Source organism: Capricornis sumatraensis, chromosome 2 (genome assembly GCF_032405125.1).
Source record: "Capricornis sumatraensis isolate serow.1 chromosome 2, serow.2, whole genome shotgun sequence".
Lineage (NCBI taxonomy): Eukaryota > Metazoa > Chordata > Mammalia > Artiodactyla > Bovidae > Capricornis > Capricornis sumatraensis.
Genome location: NC_091070.1, coordinates 35,916,148 through 35,935,549, shown reverse-complemented (window position 1 = coordinate 35,935,549; position 19,402 = coordinate 35,916,148). Strand labels below are relative to the sequence as shown.

At 38.1% G+C, this 19,402-nt stretch overlaps 1 protein-coding gene across 1 annotated transcript; it reads right to left on the bottom strand.

The window, feature by feature from the left end:
• Nucleotides 1-1,321: 1,321 nt before the first annotated feature.
• CNIH1 (cornichon family member 1) lies at nt 1,322-19,182 on the bottom strand. Its single transcript, XM_068963838.1, has 5 exons — nt 19,032-19,182; nt 13,358-13,426; nt 9,302-9,414; nt 7,899-8,042; nt 1,322-5,690 (listed from the first exon to the last, which is right to left on the bottom strand). The coding sequence occupies exons 1-5, from the start codon at nt 19,110-19,112 to the stop codon at nt 5,663-5,665; spliced, it is 435 nt and encodes a 144-aa protein (XP_068819939.1). The 5' UTR covers nt 19,113-19,182; the 3' UTR covers nt 1,322-5,662.
• Between the last annotated feature and the right edge of the window lie 220 nt (nt 19,183-19,402).

Genomic DNA, 19,402 nt, shown 5'->3' with positions numbered 1-19,402 from the left:
CAAGTGTTTATCCAGCAGTTGCTGGAATTTTCCAAGATGAGGAATTCATTGGTTCAGACAGCTGCTATCTTTTACAGCATTGTTTTTTTAACCCTAGGAACTACAATGGAATGAATTTAATCTCTTTCACATTTATTTTATAAAGCACTTACCTAAAGTTTAAGTCTCCAGTTTTCTCACTCCTTCACTTTACTCTCTGTTACCTGTGTCTCTGTCTTTAAATTTCACACTGAGCTACTGAAAGCAAGCATTTGCAGACAAGGATCATACCGTGAGCCAAAGTTACCTGTTTTAAGAGACGGCAGCACTGGAATCCCACGGCTCTCTTGGCTACTGGTAGTCACGAAGGTGACCAATAGAGGAGGCACTTCCACACAAGCAAAGCAGACTTCACCACATCAACTCTTAATTTGTAAATAGTCATATAATTACCAAGGCTTACTGTCTCTCGCCCTTCTTGCCCTGATGAGCTACTAATCTCATTAAAGAATACTTTAAAACATTTACTAGCACTGTTTGGGAACTTCAGACTAGAGATTCAGAATGTACCATAATATAAAAATCAATGTTTTAATACTTTAGAACTTAAGGTTTTTGTTCTAAGACTCTTAAGGAAGATGGGAGAATCATATATCCTTAAGGATTTCCGACCAAAGATAATAAATGCCAAAAGTTATAACAAGGAAGTTATTTAAGTACAGGCTGCAGTAATAAATTGAGCTTTCTCATGATTTTGCTGTTATAACCAAGTACAATTTAAAATCACTCCATTAAGCTTTAAACAGTCACTGAAATTGACATTACCAAATATTATCATCAGCTTTCTCTCAATATATAGCTTACTCATGAATATCTAAAAATAGCAGAAAAGATATTACCATGGACTAATCAAATCCTTTAATCAGTTGAATTTTCAAAGTACATGCATCTCAATTTCCACTGCCAAGTGCTAGTTAAGCCTTCCACAATAAAATGCTTGACTATTTTACTAAGTATAAGGAAAAACATCAATTATTCCATAACAAACATGGGATATCACTATTCAAATATAATTATCCAATAAAGTTTAATAACATGTAATTCCAACATTCTTGAAAAAGAATTTTCTCTGGTTAATCTACAGGACAGCCCTGAAAACAATGAGGGAAGGGAGGCAGAGAGACCTGCTGAAATCCTGGTCATACACAAGCCAATTAGTTGCTGAAACAGAATCAACACACAAAACTCAACCGTTATCCACAAACTACACAAGGAAACATTTGAGACAGTTTTTATTAAATATACAAAAGCAAAATAAAGCAAGCAAGCTCAAAAAAGGCAGGACAACATAAGGACATTGTCTTTGGATGGTGTACAGCACCATTAAGGTTAACTTAGATTTTAACAAACCATGAACACAGATAGCTAACTAAATTCTGTGTTTCCCTTAGTAGTTTTAAGATCTATCTAGTCATCAATTTATTATTTAAGAAATTTTTCTTCTCCATAATACAAGAAGATTGTAAACAAAGAAATGTAAATGTTTAGGAAAAGCACTGTACGATAAGTTAACTTATTCATTCTTTTCTATGTCAAGATGTTCTCTACATCTTCCACAATATACATTAATAAAACTAATGTAGGGTAAAACCTTCACTCCAATCCCATAGATCACCTTAATGGTTAATACTGTTTTCCAAAACCAAGCAGAACAAGCAGCAGAGTTGTTTACCCTTTTTAAGACATTTAGCTTTAAAACCATTAATTTTAATCAAAGCAAAATTGTTCCAAGAAAGCTATTCAACATATCCCGAAAGAGAACCCCATTTTCTCTCGGCAGCACCCTGCAGTATTAGTTCAGAATTATCTGCTGAGCTGTAACACTAGTGCCAGAGACTAATTAGCTACCGGTCTGACCACAGATCAATGCCTGGTTTGAGCAAAAGAGCTTAAATTATGAGATTAACATTATCAATAGTTTCCTAAAACAATGACTACGAAGTTTCATGAACAACGCTAGACAAGGTATCAGTATTTCTATCTGTCCCCTTTGAGAAGTGTTGTTTCAAATATTTTGGCTGTCAAAACTTCTGATTTACAATTATACAAGTGATTATCAGCAAATGCACATTTGTGAGTGGTGAAAGTTAGTTGCACAGTCGTGTCCGACTCTTTGTGATCCCATGGACTGTAGCCCACCAGGGTCCTCTGTCCTTGGAATTCTCCAGACAAGAATACTGGAGTGGGTTGCCATTTCCTTCTCCAGGGGATCTTCCTGAGCCTGGGGTCAAACCCGGGTCTCCTGCATTCAGGCAGGTTCTTTACCAACTGAGCTTTAAGTAAGTAAATTAGATATGTACTTTTAGATATATAAATCATTTTAATGGACTTGATATTATCACACTGTTGTGTGACACAGCCACACCCAAAATGAAAGCTGGCCCTCCTGCAGAGTATAAGAAAAAATCCACAAAAGTCATTCTTTGTACTATGACAGTAATATTCCATGAACGCTGTCTCTAAGTATATATTGGAGGAAAAGAGAAGTGTTGTAGCAACGAGAATAATTTGCTAGTTTCAAACTGTATCTACATCTCTATTTCCTTTCTATGCAATTATCTTACATATTTTCAAAACATGTTATCTGCAGAGAGCTCGATGAACACTATTAGCATAAGTGGTCCTCGAGCCAAAAATACTGAAGAGGCTTTAAAAGACACATACTGCAAACTGTCATGCATCCTGTTGCTCTGTGTGAAACTATTACCTGGGTATCTGAACTTGACTATAGGTCTGACCATTCATGGTATGAGGCTTCTCAAATGCTTTAGTACTATCTGATACACATCAAAAGTGGATTATCTGGTCATTTCCTGTCACTACCCTCTTCCCATGAAAAGTAATTCAAACAAATTAGTAGTTTATGTGCAGCCTGTTACCCAACTCTCCTCTACCCTGGGATGGGGAGTGGGGAGTATCAGTTAAATATTGTGAAAATTATCAAATAATATTAATAAAATTCAGATTCAGGCATTCGAGAATCTACCCCTATACCTCCTTAGCACTAATAGGACATATTGCCATGATACAGTATTATTACTCAATAGAATAACTGCTAAATAGACTACATTTGTTAAATAATATTTTTAATGCAGGGGAATCTGTATTACCAATAGCAAGTTGCTGATATAGATAAAAACCACAGTAAGTTACAGGAATGACTTCAGAGAGTTAGAAAGCTCTTAAAACACAACAGCAAAAGTAACTGTAAGAAGAGAAAAAAGAATTCCTAAATAAACAGCTGTGGCTGCACAGGGTACAATCTTGACTAAAGCTAGAAAGGATTATGAACCCAGACTATGTTTCAGCTGGACGTGCAGGAATAATAGAAATATGGCTAGGACCACCCAAACCAGATTAACAGGGAAACAAATTAAATTTAGAGCAAAGAAAAGAACCACTGGCATACTGTCAAATGCAAATAGTTTCTGCTTTTTCCTGGTAAGTGACTTAATTTCTTAAAACACTGGTGAAGATAAAGAGCAGATATTATGAGAGCATCCAGGTACCCAATATTCTAATTATCTATATGCCTAGGACCTAACAACCTACCACTGACTGTCAATCATCCTTGAAGTATCAGCTAAGGACGACATATCTAACTTTTGAAACATGTGAAGGTGGCTTCCACAAATCGCAACCAATAAACCTAGCATTAATCCTGGAGAATACTGTGAAATAATTATTAAAAGGATGTTTGTTAAAATTCATAAAGGAATGTGGTGTTCGCTAACAGACAAAGGGCTCATGAAAATACTTTAACGGGAATACAAAAGTAACTACCCCAGAAAACTTATCTGAAATACAGAAGACTTGGCCAAGTCTCTCATGATAAAACGTTCTTGTGAACAAGAAAAATGAGTGCATGCTAGTACAACTGGGTGGATTAGAAGCTGAATGGTTGCTTATACTCAGATCGTGAGTCTACAGTGCCTAACTAGGGCTCAATAAACAATTTACTGCATGAACTAATGAACAGTCAGATCCCTTGAGGTGTGCTCCAGACTACAAAATGCAAGGTCTTTAAGCGGCTCTCATTATGAAATGGTTTGACTCTCCTCAATCTCTGGTTCTATATCCTCTTCTTCAATGTATTTACTCCTATTACACAATCTCAAAATAGTAACCTTCTCCCAAAGGTGGGGAAGCATCTCTTTACTAGTAGAGCATAAAATAGCATCTAATTCAAGGGCTACTTAGAATAAGACTTGCACAAACACATCTATAAATCCCCTTGGTCATTACGTGGAATTTCTACATATGATTTTCTTCCTGATCCTTTAAGAAACTTTGAACCACTTACACTATTTTCAATTGCCTTAACTTAGTCCTCTCAAATAAACCACAAGAATGCTTATGAAAACATGCAAGCCATAAATCACCTGCCTTTCAAGCAGCAGCGAAAAAAAACCAAACACAAATGTATAATTCATTTCACCTTAAAAACCTGCTGTTTCAAAAAGGAAAAAAATACTTTAAACCTTTTAAGTTTCACAATAATTTTAATTAGAAAAATGATGATGCTATGCCATCAGTGTTTATGAATCTTGTCAAGTGACAACAGACGGTAATGTACTTAACCATTTAAAAATTGTCCTTTTTAGATCCAAGCATGGTATTAAAAAACAAAAAAGTAATACTCTACTATCTTCTTAAAAAATTGACAGTGATATGTCTTTATTTGGAATAAGCAAGTTTAAGAAATAGCTATTTATAATCTTTAAAACAATGCACTGAAAATAAGTCTTAATTTCAGAGTTTTATTGTATTGCACTAAAGGAACAGCAGGATGGTTATACAATGTTCTCTCTCATTCGGTTTTGAAAATCTAAAGTACTTGCAAATTCTTAAGAATACCTTTACCACCAGATTAGAACATTTAGCAACCAATTTCTTAATAAGTAAAGTCTCACAAATTAAAACACATTTAAAATAGCTTTAAATGCATTCTTCACAAGTAAGTTAGCGTGTATTTTTATATCAGGTTCACTTATGCTTAAGAATTAAAGCAAGTATATTACTCTGGTGGAAATATGGGGAAATCTCTTTCATGCAATATACAGGGATAGTATTTCAAGTCCAAGGGGAAAAAAATCCCACTCTTATTTTTTTAATGCATCCATATATAATCACCTACATGATAGATAAGGAAAACCATGTAGTTTCCCACAGGTCAGATACATATTTTCAGTTCATCAGAAGCACCTCATATCTACAGCTAATTTATAATTAAATGGCATTTCAATAAAACCAAAATGAGCCCTACAAGTTCCTATAAACGAAAGCTTCCAATGGACTAAGGACAGTCAATAATTAATGCAATCATTCAAGGGATTATGGCTGTTCCTTAAGGAGTGCAAGTTCAAACCTGTCAACACCAGAGGTATCATTTTATATTAATTTATATGTAATTCCATTTAAATTCTTTATCCGAGTATAACATATGAAAACAGTCTTTCCACAAGCAAAAAATGTGGAAACATTTAAAAAATAAGGAGTCATTTTTAAAGTAACTGATCAGATTCCATAGGCTACTCTTGGAAACAGGATCTTGCTGGATAGAATCCCTTCGTTGGTGGCTTTTTGCATGCACTTAACTGGACCAATTCTTCTAAGCGTTGTTCTAAGAGCTCACCAAAACATAGATCATGCTGAAAAGAAGAAAAAGGGTATTGTTAATTCAAACATTTCTAACTATAAAAACTAACAGCACCAAAAAGTTGAGTCTGCTTTATATAGTAGTTTGTGGTACCACAACATCACAGAAAATGGTAAGACCAATGACAAGCTCACGATACGATTTTAATCTGCGTTTATGGACTTTTGCCTAAGGTACAACTAGCTCAGTACATGGGCTGAGTTGTCCCCTATTTCCTTTCCAATTTTAGCAAGTAGAACAGCACAGCTGAAAGCTTAATGGGGGATCAGAGCTTAGAGAAGCAATCCAAAACAGCACACTGCTCCAGAGCTGTATCTAAGAATAGAAGTGAGCATCTCCAAGGGCTCACTTCATGCCAGGCCTTCTGCTAGGTCCTAGGAGGTAGGGTACGTACCATTATTATCCCCATTTTACAGACAGGAATAATCAAGGAACTTTCCCATTAGAGAAAGACTCTAGGCAACAGCAGCAAGTTTAAAAAAAGAAAAGGAGACCAACAAGCAAAATAAAAAGCAATAACCATTTGATCCTACATGCAGGGCGAGGTGAGAGAGGCATGGTTCAAGGGCATGTGTGTCTAAACGGAACTACAAAGCAAGGAGGTGAGCAAGCTTGACAGACAATTTAAAACAAATGAATGGGACTTCCCTGGTGGCGCAGTGGATAGGAATCCGCCTGCCAGTGCAGAGGACAAGGCTTTGATCTCTAGTCTGGAAAGATTCCACGTGCCACAGAGTAACTAAGCCCATATGCCACAACTGCTGAACCCACGCTCTAGAGCCCACGAGCCACAACTGCTGAAGCCTGCATGCCGCAACAGGGTAGGCCCTGCTTGCCGGAACTGGAGAAAGCCCTCAGAAAGCAACGACAACCTAGCGCAGCCAAAAAAAATTGTTTAAATAAAACGAACCACATAGTGCTACCATCTCCTGGTGAACATTTTCCCACAACTCTATCATTTATTCATTCATTTGCCTTCCTTCAACAAGTATGTTTTAAGTGTCTACTAAATGCCAGCACTGTTTCAGACACTTATTATAGAAACTAAAATATGAAAATTAACAGAAATTAAAAGGACATATGGAACTTCACTTTTCAGAACTTTTTCACTCTGTTTCATGTATGAACATCTGCAGACACTGATTTTTCACAAATATACCTCTAAAGGCATAAAAATGCATTTTCCATAAATTTAAGTCCTTCTTCCATAATGGAAAATAATATGAACAAGAAATATGACTACATGCCTACCATTTAACACTAAGAAAGTTTTCAAGTAACAAAAAGGAGAGGGACGAGAACCTTAATTACTGCAATAATTTTATCTAATACAATCTTCTTCATATTTTGAAAATGGGGTGGAAATTTCTCTCCAAGTTGAACATATATTAATAAAAAATGAGAGATGTAGTTATATAAAGAAAAATTATAACTGTATTCTAGCCCTAGTTTTATTCTAGTTTTAATAAGCAGCTGTTTTCCTCCACCTACAGTACAGCTAGAATGGTGGCTCTCAACCAGGGTGATTTTGCCCCACAGAGAGCATCTGGTAGCGTCTAGAGACATTTCTGATTATTATCACTGGGGCAGGGGGATGCTACTGGCATCTAGTGGATAGAGGCCAGGAATGCTGCTGAACATTGTACAATGCACAGGACAGCTTCTCACAACAAATTCTGTCTTGCCCAGAATATCAACAGTGCCAAGGTCAAGAAACCCTGATCGAGAGGAATGATATGAGTCTATCTAAGTATATAAAGATGAAAATCAGTAACTGCACCATCCTGTATGATAGAACTTTTCTTTCCTTCATGCCATACAGAGCATGCAAACCAGAAAATAAAGGGTAGAACATATAGTTTAACAAGAATGATTAAAAAAAAATTAAACATAATCTTGAAACAGACCCTGAGGCAAGCAAAGACTTTTTTGCAAATGCACACAGCCACATGCTCTTGCTCTGCCATGAAAAATGAGGACCTGCCCCAGTTTTCTGCCTCTGACTGCACATCAGCTGGCTGCCTTGACAAATACCAGTTTATTCAATGTGTGTGAATTTGTCAGTGTGTGCTGTGCCATTACCAGTACCACCATTCAGGACATGAGTTATTCTTCAAGTGGGTTTTAAGGTGTTCAGACCTAATGCCTACAAATGTTTCAGGCAGCAGAGTAAAATGGTATTTTCATTTTTTAAACTTACCCATATAGGTAGTAAAAAAATGCTAGAAGATAAAAAGCTAATTTGCACCATCCTTCTTTCTGACAATACGCTAGAATATCTGCATTCATGATGGTTGTAGGATCATAGAGTCCTGGTCCACTCATCACTGGTCTACTCATATACCTGTAATAAGCACAAGTGATTAGCCACTCAGAATGGAAGCTAACCTTCAAGATGGACAGCAGCATTCTTCTCAAACAATACCGGTTACAATGAGAGGTAGCCCACATAGAGAAGCATACTTTTAGTTCTAGGTGGAGTTCTTTCCTTTTATCATCTTAATTTTAAAACTAGAGCCCCTAAAGGGGAAAACAGAGCAGTTAAAACAAGGTATATATGGTCTCCTCTACACTTTCAGAAATCCAAGAGAATTACAAATAACTGTAAAAAGGAAATACAATTTTTTTCCTCTCAACTTTCTACTTTAACATAAAGAAGCCTTCACCAAGATGTTCCAAATGCTCACATTTGGCTTTGTCCTTCTCTTTTCTTTCTCTAAATACATGTACATTGTTTCCTGAGCTGTATCAGAGCCCATTACAGATGTGAAATCACTTTACTTCTAAGTATTTCTTCCACACGTACTTCCTAAAGTCAAGGGCAATGAGACTTTGCCTATCTGAAACAAAACATGTAGAAGTTATGAAATATGAATCTTTTATAAATAACCAAATTTAGAGTCATAAAGTAAACAAGGAGAAAGAAATAAAGACACACACTGTACAATCTGATTTACATGACGTTCAGAAAAGGACAAAACTAATCTAAGTGACAAAAGATCACTGGTTCTCCTGAGGAAGTTAGAGGGTAACTGGAATGGGACACAAGGGACTCTTCTGGGGGCTGGAACTAATATATATTTTGATCTGGGTGGTGGTTTCACAAGTGTACACAGACATAAAAATCCACTGAGCTGTACACTTCAGATTGTGCACACATTATTGTATCTAAGATATAGCTTAATTTTTTAAAACCCTTTAACAAATAGTAACATAAGCTCCATAAGAGGTATTAAAGCAGTATTTGTTCATCCACGTGGTTTAAAAAATAAATGCCAACTAGTTTCATTTAGGGGGCTTCCCTGGTAGCTCAGTCGGTAAAGAAACTGCCTGCAGTACAGAAGACCCGGGTTTAATCCCTGGGTCAGAAAGATCCCCTGCAGAAGGAAATGGCAACCCACTCCAATATTCTTGCCTGAAGAATCCCATGGACAGAGCAGCCTGGTGGGCTACGGTCCATGGGGTCGCAAGAGTCAGACATGACTTAGCGACTAAACCACCACCACTTTCATTAAGGTGACTAGTATGTTAAGATAATCGTATCAACCATAGTATAATTAAAATTTAATTAGGAAAAGTATTAGAAGTGTATCTCAATATTACCTCCAAATATGATATGCCAAGAGGGGCATATTGAGACCCAGTGTAAGCCACTCTGCTGCACAAAGAAACATGACACAGAAGAAAGCATGGATGAGGTACTCTGGAAGGACAAGCTGGAAGAAAAAACACAAGCCAGTTATAGGTTATCAAAACACCTTGGCATTAAGTCAACTGCTAATTTGGAGAGCAGGTGGCAACTAAGTTTCCATAGTGAAAAATCACTTGTTTTCTTAGAATCAGAAATGAAAAATGCTATTGAGTTTTATTTTCATATTTAACTTCTGACCAAAAGCAGCATTATATGCAAACTGACCAGAGGTTATAGCTTGCACTAAAACAATAATATGTGACTCAAAATTTAAAACCCAAATTCTTACAACAACAGGTTAAATTATACAAAGTTACCACCCAGACTGTTCAAACACAGCTATTTGCTAATCACTTAGAATAACTTAGAATATTTTTTCTTTCCACTATTTAAAAATGATAAAAATATAAAAATGAGGTATCTGATCACATGCAACATGATATAAAAAAATTCACAAGAACAAAGCTCCCTTTATAAGTTCACACATTAGTGTTTTTAAGCCTTTAACAGAAACCAGGGTGCTACAAATACAATATTTAGCAAAACGCACATTACCACAAAAGTAATTTTTCAATGGAAAGCCAACAGCCAATCATCTCAGCACAGTCGGAGTGGAAGAACACTAAAATGCACAGATGCAAACGATGTGCTTTCTGCAATGTAGGAGGGAAAAGACTGGGATCTAAACCATGACACTGGAATTCTCCCTGTTCCTGAGCTCCCGTTCCTACACAGCTTTTCTGTTTCTTACAGCCTGCTTTCTCCAGTGAAGGGCTACAAATACAGCAGACCGGTAGCAGCTCTGAACTCAAAAACAAAATACATCTTTTGATAGCAAGCAGTATTAAGTGAAGAAAAACTAGTCCAGGGAAAATGCTTTTCATAAATGACCAGGAGTTCATGCTTTAAATTATCTTTCTCATCCTAGAGATTTCAATCTAATGACTCTGTTAAATATAAATACTAAAACCTTTCATTCCAAGTTTCAGCCAAAGAATTTCCTACAGTAAGTCACAGCTGCAAAGCCAGCTTCTCAAATGTGTCTGTACTGTACCATCAGATCTTTCCTGAGGGAAAACTACAGCTGTAGAAATAATATAATTATATTACTTATTCAAGCCCATTTTCTAGTACTCCCAAATTATCCTTCCCATTCAAAGCTGTAAAGCAAAGTTTTTAATTAATACTATTTTAAATAAAATTCCAGTAAAACCAATTAATCTACCACTAACCAGATATTTTCCACAAATTTAAGCAATATAATAATAAGATTAAACTCTGCACATATATATAAACATATAAATATAAATAATATGAACTGTTAAATCAGCATTTAGTTAAGATCAAAGTTACACATCTGTAAGAAAACAAGAAAACATCTACAGGGAAATCTTTGAAACACAAAGACTACAACCAGGACAAACCAAGAAAAATATACATTTTATTAGGAGTTCCACTAGTGCTTCAGTTTATAATACTAGTTTAAATAACAAGACTTTTCTTTACAATATAATAAGCCTATTTCAGTTCTCTGAAAACCAACTGATCTAACAATACAAATCATCATTCAAGTTTTCATTCTACACTCCCAGACTGATGTATGTGGAGAAAATGACTTTAAAAGCATGCTCCCTACTGCTTTTAAACAGTCTTCTTTAATAAGACTGATAATAAAGGTCACCTGCAATTCTACCAGTTCTAGTATGAAACAAATGCCACACTCCCTCCCTTCTCCTCAAAGCAGTCCAGAAACTTGTACTATACATCTCTCATAAGGACCAGCACTCTTCATTCCTTAATAATGAAATTTCCCCATAAGTGCCACAAAATTATTCCATTTAGGAACCAACATTTACACAAAAACTAGTATTCATAAAAAACACCTCATGCAAATATGGCTGAAATAATAGTACTCAAACATGCAAATCACAATATTCTCTAGATAAGGTTCACATTCTAAACAATAATTGTATTTGTCTTCCCCCATACTTTGGCAGAATTGTCAAAACAAATTTTCAATAGGGAAAACTGTCAGATGCACTGCTATTGAGCCAATTATCGGCACCCTATCCAAACCACAACTTAGGCTGATGTAAAAACTTCCTTCTGACCCACTACAACATTTGGAGGTCCCAGGCACAAAGTGAGAATTTCTTTCCATTAAAAAAAGCTAGAAACCACAAACTATATGTTAAAATGAAGTGAGTCCATCTTAGATTTACATTAAATTAGGAAAACAGAAGAATTTGAACCTAAAAATCAGGCTGAGTTCCAATTCTGACTCTATGTTAGCAGTATGATCCTGAGCAAAGTGCTCGAACCTCGTTAAGCCCCAGTTTACTCTCCTTTAGAGTATGATACACCCACCTCTTAGGATTGTCATGAAAACTGAATGAAAAACTCAGGTAAAGATGTTTAGCACAGAGCCTGGCACCCAGGGTAGCCCTCATCTGATTTCAGGTATGATTATCTTCATCATCATTTGGTTATTTGAAGTAATGAAAAGCCAATGAAAATAGTAAACTATTAATAAACAAACATCAAAAGGAGAAATTTCAGTTCAACTTCTTGGTAACAAAAAGTTAAGACGTTTTACAATGAACATTACCACTTTCCAATAAGAAGGCAGATTTATCTTATATTTTGTTTCGTAAGAGTAGAGAAACAGTTAATACTTTTAACTGTACCTACATCAAGTCTTATCGGTATCAGTTCTTTAAAGACAAACTAGGAATGTTTTCCATCATGCCTGTTTATCTAGGAAACAATGATAAAGAAGCAAATTAACTTTACAGACCCTTTCCAAATAAAATCCATCTGGCATGCCAGTGTTTCAGTTTTACACAGCTCAAGTCTATGTATGTTTTCATCTTCATTAAGTAACTTTTAAAGATGAATTAATAGTCTATTTATTGAAGACATACACACTGCTTTCTTACAAACAACCTTTCGGTTTCTGACCAGTTCAACAAAAATCAAACCTACAGTCTAAAGGAGAATCTTCCTGAATGAGCAAACTAAATGAGGTAAAATTAAACATATGGCCCCAAGCACAATAGGGCCACATTATAACTAAATCAGAAGAGCTCAGAACTTAGTGTAAGACAGTTCTGTTTTAGAAACTTAGATTGGAAATACTAGAAATAACTATGTAGACATCTGTATATAAATTGTTAACCACAAAGTTCTGACAGCATGAGTCCAGGGTAAGCATTACTCCAAAATCTCAGAGCCTAAGAACAGAGCTACCCACCTTAAAGGTTCTGAACAAACAGCAGCTGAAAGAGTAAATAAATTCCAGAACCAAAGACAAAAGTAGATATAGTGTTAAAGGCTCCACCTACAGACTATCTCAGAGTAAGTCACAAAAGAATACTCATCTCACCTATTAAAGTCATTTCAGGTTAACCAACTTTCAAACACCTAATAATCTAATATCAAAGTGCCTATGGCTATAACATTTTTTAAAATGCATGAGCATTTAACAGCTTTCCCTACTTGACTGGGCCAGCAAGCAAACATTTGCATAAAATATGAAATTTCATGAAATCAGAAACCTCAACAGGCATATGAACAAGCACACTGAACACAACAGTTTACAAATACAAATGCCTAGCCCTCCCCATGAAATGAATGCAGCATTAAAATATTAAACTAAAAAGCAGTACACACCTTTAATGCAATTTTGACTCTTTTAATCTTTTTGACCTTTTCAACTGTCTTTGGCCGACAATGTAAAAAGCAGATTGGAAGAATGTTAGTATGACAGCTGACAAGATCACCAGCAGATTAATAATAGTCAGAATAGTCAAGCAGGACAGGAAAAAGAATATTTTTTAAAATTCTGCCTACTTAAAAAAAGTACAAATTTATCAGGCTACTGAGAATACTGGCCATTTTCAAAGTGTAACAAGTTAAAAGCAAAAACAGTTTAAAAATCTAGAGAAATACCCTAGATTATAACTTACAGGATTCAGGGTATTACACTGGTCTATAGGATTCTTGTAGTCAGTCTTCAGCTCATCAAATGCTATAATCTAAAATAAAAATAAAATAGTTAGGATCTCTCACTTTAACAGAGTGGCAACAAACCTGCCTCACTGAATAAAGTTAACGAGGAAGTGTACCAACTTTGCCTGTGCCAGTTTACAGTAAACACAGTATGTGCTCATTAAATAACTAGAATCACATTTAAAGAACTAAAAACACGTACATCATTATCACTAAAATGATAAATATCTTCAATGTTCAATTTTTTCAATGCCTCCACTCGTTATTTTCTCTGCTTGAAATGGTCTTTCCCTCAGCCATAACTATTTACGGGAACTCCTCTTTATCATCCTAACAAACACTCTTCCTATGTCACCCCTCCCAGTAGATTTCCCTGACTTCCTTGGGCAGAAATAACTGCATGCCCTGTCTATAATCTCCACATAGCACAGGGCTTTATAATGCTACCAGGCTGGCATTTCTCATACTAGAGGAGAGGATTTAAGGCCAGGTTTATACCCTCCCCCAGACTCTGTACCCCTTCGGGTGAAGTGGTTTTCATCATCTGTGCATGTCCACCTCCATCACAGTGTTCAGTGGGACAGCAGAAATGGATTCGCATGCGTCAGCTTGTTCCCATTTGTGTCTAAACACATGTATTTCAAGGTCTTGCTTTGATTTGGAAATTTCAAGAAATGGCCTCAGAATAGGGGAACACTAAGATTATTAAATTTCACAGCCAGGATCACCACATACAGTAGTGCAGCTTCTGCAAAGGACCAAAGGCCAGGTGGGGGCACAATGCCATCACAGGCTCCTGCTGCCAAACACCCGGGCATGGGCTTTGCACCCAGGGGTTGTTCAGAAGGGAGGACTTTTTCAGTCCTTCTGCCTCAAGGAGCATCTTATTCTAATTCACCTTAAGTACCACAGAGGAAAGAGTAGGCCTGTTTAAGGCCACTGCAAAAGTGATCAATCTGACCTTGTTTCATGTCCTCAGTATCTTCCTACCACGTGCAGGTCCTTTCATTTGGTCACCAAATGGAAGACTAAAGAAAGGTAAAGCCCAGGTTAAGGCCAGCTTCTCATGGGGTGCTAAGTGAAACAGTTATATACATGGTAAGGGGGGGAGAGCTCACTCTCTTAAAATACATGGTAAGAATAAATCAACTAAAATCAACTTTAATATAAATAAATAAATGAACAAATACATATTTTAAAATCATACCATTAAAAAACAAACAAATCAAAAAAAACAAACATGGCAAGAACCACAAATTATTCTGTCCAAGAAATAGACTCACAGACTCAAGAGAATGATCTTATGGTTGCCAGGGGGAAAGGATGGAGGGGAAAAGATAGGGAGTCTGGAATGGACAGACTGCTGTATTTAAAATGGACAACCAACAAAGACCTACTGCATAGCTCAGGGAACTCTGCTCAACGTTGTGTGTCAGCCTGGATGGGAGGGGAGTTTGAGGGAGAATGAATACATGTATATGTATGGCTGAGTCCCTTTGCTGTCCACCTGAAACGACCATAACACTGTTAAGTTGCTATATGCCAATACAAAATAAAAAGTTTAATTAAAAAAAATATGTCAATGGGGGCTAAAAATGTTTCTGTCCAAACTCTGAAAAGAAACGTGGCATTAACATTAGGGTCAATGAACACAGAATTTCAAAGCCAAAGTGCACGAAAAATCAAATTGGGGTGACACACCACTTTGTGGTGTTCACTGTCAAAATCAGAAGCCAAAGGCCCCAAGCTTATGGGGAAGCTATTTTAATTGCTGCCACTAACCACCCAGGACAAAGAATTTAATCCGCCCTTCCTCAGATGGGCTAGGACTACCATCTTTATATGTGAGGCAGTGCTACTCAATAGTACGAAAATTCACTTAAGTCATATATTTCTACCTTTTAATAAATGCTGGTTTAAATCCTTAAAACTTAATCCTTAAATCCTGTTAAAATCCTTAGTTTCATAAAAAGATGAGTTTAATTTCTGGAATTTTATGAAATTTACTAACCTGGCCTAATAAAAATTCTAATGCAAACAGAAATGGAAGGAAATTAATTAAACATTAAAATGTAAGCTCCATGAAAGCAAAGAGTTTTGCTGGGTTCACTGCTCTGTTCTAGGGCCTAAAATAGTGCCTGGCACATACTTAAGCGTTCAATCAATATTTACTGAATAAAGGTGGGGGGGAAGGGGAAAAAAATAGCCCTATGCTTAAAATAAAGTACAGAACTCACCAAAAGGCATTTTCCTTTGAGCTTCCCTGATAGCCCAAAGAATCCACCTGCAATGCAGGAGACCCTGGTTCAATTCCTGGGTCAGGAAGATCCCCTGGAGAAGGGATAGGCTACCCACTCCAGTATTTTTGGGCTTCCCTTGTGGCTCAGCTGGTAAAGAATCTCCTGCAATGCGGGAGACCTGGGTTTGATCCCTGGGTTGGGAAGATCCCCTGGAAAAGGGAAAGGCTACCCACTCCAGTATTCTGGCCTGGAGAATTCCATGGACTGTATAGTCCACAGGGTCGCAAAGAGTCAGACACGACTGAGTGACTTTCACTTTCAATGACCCATAACACACATACATGTTAAAAATACAAGTGTACAATTAAAGATATTAATTTATGTTTTATAGATATTATTAGTCACTTATCTGATATCAGCTGTGATATACTCCCAGTGGAATGGCAACCCATTCCAGAATTCTTGCCGGGAAAATTCCATGGACAGAGGAGCTTGGTGGGCTACAGTCCATGGAACTGAAAAGACTTGGACCCAACTTAGCGACAGAACCACCACCACAATAAGCTTTAAGACAAGGACCATGATCACAAATACAATTACTTCCCTTTAACAAGATTCAATTTAATAGCAAAGTATGAAACTTGTGCTTAAACTTTTTTCCCACTGGACATTTTCTTCAGGCGATTTCAAAGGATCTTTTTATGAGTATGTTGCTGAATGGGTTTCTGTTTGAGTGCTATAAGCTAGAGTTGTCAAAACTCTTCTGAAGAGACTCTTAAACTAGTGGTTTTCAAATCTTTTGTGACTTGTGTATCTGGACAAGGATGTTCACAAAATTTTCCACAAAAGTTCAAAAACAAAAATAAATAATTTGATGCACATCTTTGGGGAATGACTTCTGCATTTTTAGCTTTCAAACAAGCCTGTGCTCCCCAGCTCTGTTCTCCAAAAAGTATCAAGCACATGAATTAGGACTACCCTGACAGATGTAACCATCAGCATTAAAAAATCCTCCATAGAACAGTTAACATAAAGGAGATTTTTTTTTATTTTAATACTTTAAATTTCCAGATGAGTCTTCTCACAGATACTTAAACAACCTAAGAAAACAAACTGAAGGTTACATAGTTAACAGAAAAAAATTAAAACTATGTCTCTATTTAGAATTTTCAATTTGTTCCCCAGGATGCGTAATCTTCTGAACTACTAAGAAATCCCTAAGGACATAAGCTCTCCACTAATCTGAGTACAAACAAATTTTTAATTCTATAACAAGACTCTATCTGTGCGAGCTGCGTGCTAGGTCACTTCAGTCGTGTCAGACTCTCTGCGACCCTATGGACCAAAGCTCACCGGGCTCCTCTGTCCTTGGGATTCTCCAGGCAAGAAGACTGCAATGGGTTGCCGTGCCCTCCTCCTGGAGATCTTCCCAACTCAGGGATCAAGCCTGTGTCTCTTACATCTCCTCCAGCGGGTTCTTTACCACTAGCACCACCTGGGAAAACCACACCCCCCAAAAAAATACCTATTTCACCCAGACACATATTAATTTAAATTGCCCATTTTTTTAAAAGTGCAGTTCCAGGTTTTCTTTAAGCCAAACACAATCCAGTTCAAAATGTAAGCATCCACAGCTCTAAGAATCCTCATCAGCTCATCAGAAAACAAGTGCCCATGAAGCAGGAAATAATTAAATCTTCATCTACAGATAGCAGAGAACCACACATTTCAGTTTCATCAGAGGCTTACTAAGGCAGAGCTGGTTTGCATCCCAAATTATCTTTATTTATTAAGGAAGAGTGAAAGAAGAGTCCAAAATGCTCTTCAAGTTATGGGTTCCTAATGAAAAGCATTTCGAGAGAACAGTTACTTAATAGCCTACATAAGCATTCCCCACTACACAAGCAGTTGGGTTTCAAATACTTATAAACATAATCACACTCTTTAGCAAAAGGGAATGGATTTAGGTTTTTTTTTTTTGCACACGACACTGCTGCCATTTAAATCACTCTGCTCCTCTGTGTTCCATAACAAATCCTTGCTATGGACATGATGAAATCTGACTTAAGATTTACATAAGAGTGAACTTGCCCCATCATCCAAATTAAGACCAATATTCCAAAACGTATGGAGGGCAGAGCAAACATAAGATAAATTTTAAATGAATGATGATTTCCAAAAGGCTGCTTCTAATCTTATGTTAGAGAAACAGGAATCCTTAAAAAATCTCTTGAAGAGGGCTTCCCTGGTGGACCAGTTGTTAATAATCTGCCTTGCAAGGCAGGAGACACCAGCTGGATCCCTGGTCCAGAGACCCCACATCTGGCAGGGCAACTAAGCCTGCGTGCCACAACTTCTGAAACCTGTAAGCCCTGGAGCCCAAGCTCCAAAACAAGAGAAGACACTGCAGTGAGAAGCCCGCGACCACAACAAAGACCCAGGGCAGCCAAAAATAAATTTAAATTTTAAAAAAAAAATCTCTTGCAGAACTATTTCAGAGAAACAAGAATCCTTAAAAATCTCTTGTAGAACTATTTCACAGAGAACTTAACTTATTCCTTACAGGGACCAGTAAGGATGCAACACGATATGAGTAAAAAAAAAAAGGGGGGGGGGGGGGAATTGTCCTAGAGAAACATAAGTTTTCTGAGCATTTTCAAAATCAAATTCAAACTACTACGTCAAGCTACTCCGAATACAGAGGTGGCTAAGAAGACTTGTCTCTGGACAAACTCTGTCGGTCAAAGTATGATTTCGGGGAAAAGTTCGGATTTAAGGTCAACAGTAATCAATTTAACGTGCATCAAAGTTCACCAGGCAACAAGAATCCGGGGAGGAAAAAGTGATTTTACTTGCGCTGAAAAGTAGAGTTGGAAATTTATCTAAAGCAGGTTACAATTATCTCATTTGGGCCACACTCCTGTGAATACCCGAGAGCAAAGGCAATCTATATTAAATATTAACAATAATTAGGCAAACTTCATTACAGCTAAGCACGTAGCACGCCCCTCTGCGCCCTTGACATCCTGCGGAGTGATGCGAGACCTCGAGGAGGCGGAGCCGGTTAGCTAAGCGCTGTGCCTCAGGGCCCATCAGCACCGTGGCCGCCCCACCCGGCGCGGGAAGAGCAGCGGCGCGCGCGGCCTGCGCCGGGACACCGCGGGCGCAGCCAGCCAACAGCCCGACGTCTCGACTCCTCCTGGACCTGCAGCTCCCGACCCGGGGACGGAGGGACGCGTAGACCCCTGGCCGCGCGGCCTGCACCGCCCCGGCCTGGCCCCATTCCCAGCGTGCCGACCTCCGAAGACCGTGGCCGCCCAGACCACGGGCCCGGGGCAAGAAGAGGCTGCGCAGCCACCTCGCCCTCCTTCCCCCGGCCCCGGCTACTCACGTGCCAAATGGCGAAAAAGATGAGCGCGGCGGTGAGCAGCAGCGCCAGCATATAGCAGAAGGCCGCGAACGTGAACGCCATGGCCGGGGGAAAGGGAGCAGCGCCGGTGCCAGCGGAGAAAGGCCGCGCAGGGCCCTCTGGGTAAAACCATTCACTTCCCGCGGCCACAGCCCACACAGCCGCCTGCCACCGCCTCCGCCGCCGCGGCGCCTGCCCTCCCAACGCGCCTGCGCACCGGTCCCGGTGCAATGTGCCCTCCGGTGGCCAGAGTCCGCCATGCACTTATATTGTTTGCATAGCGGATTGATTTATTTTGTTTACTCCGCTTGTTTATTCTTTGAACAAAAATGTTCACTGAATGAGTGCCCAAT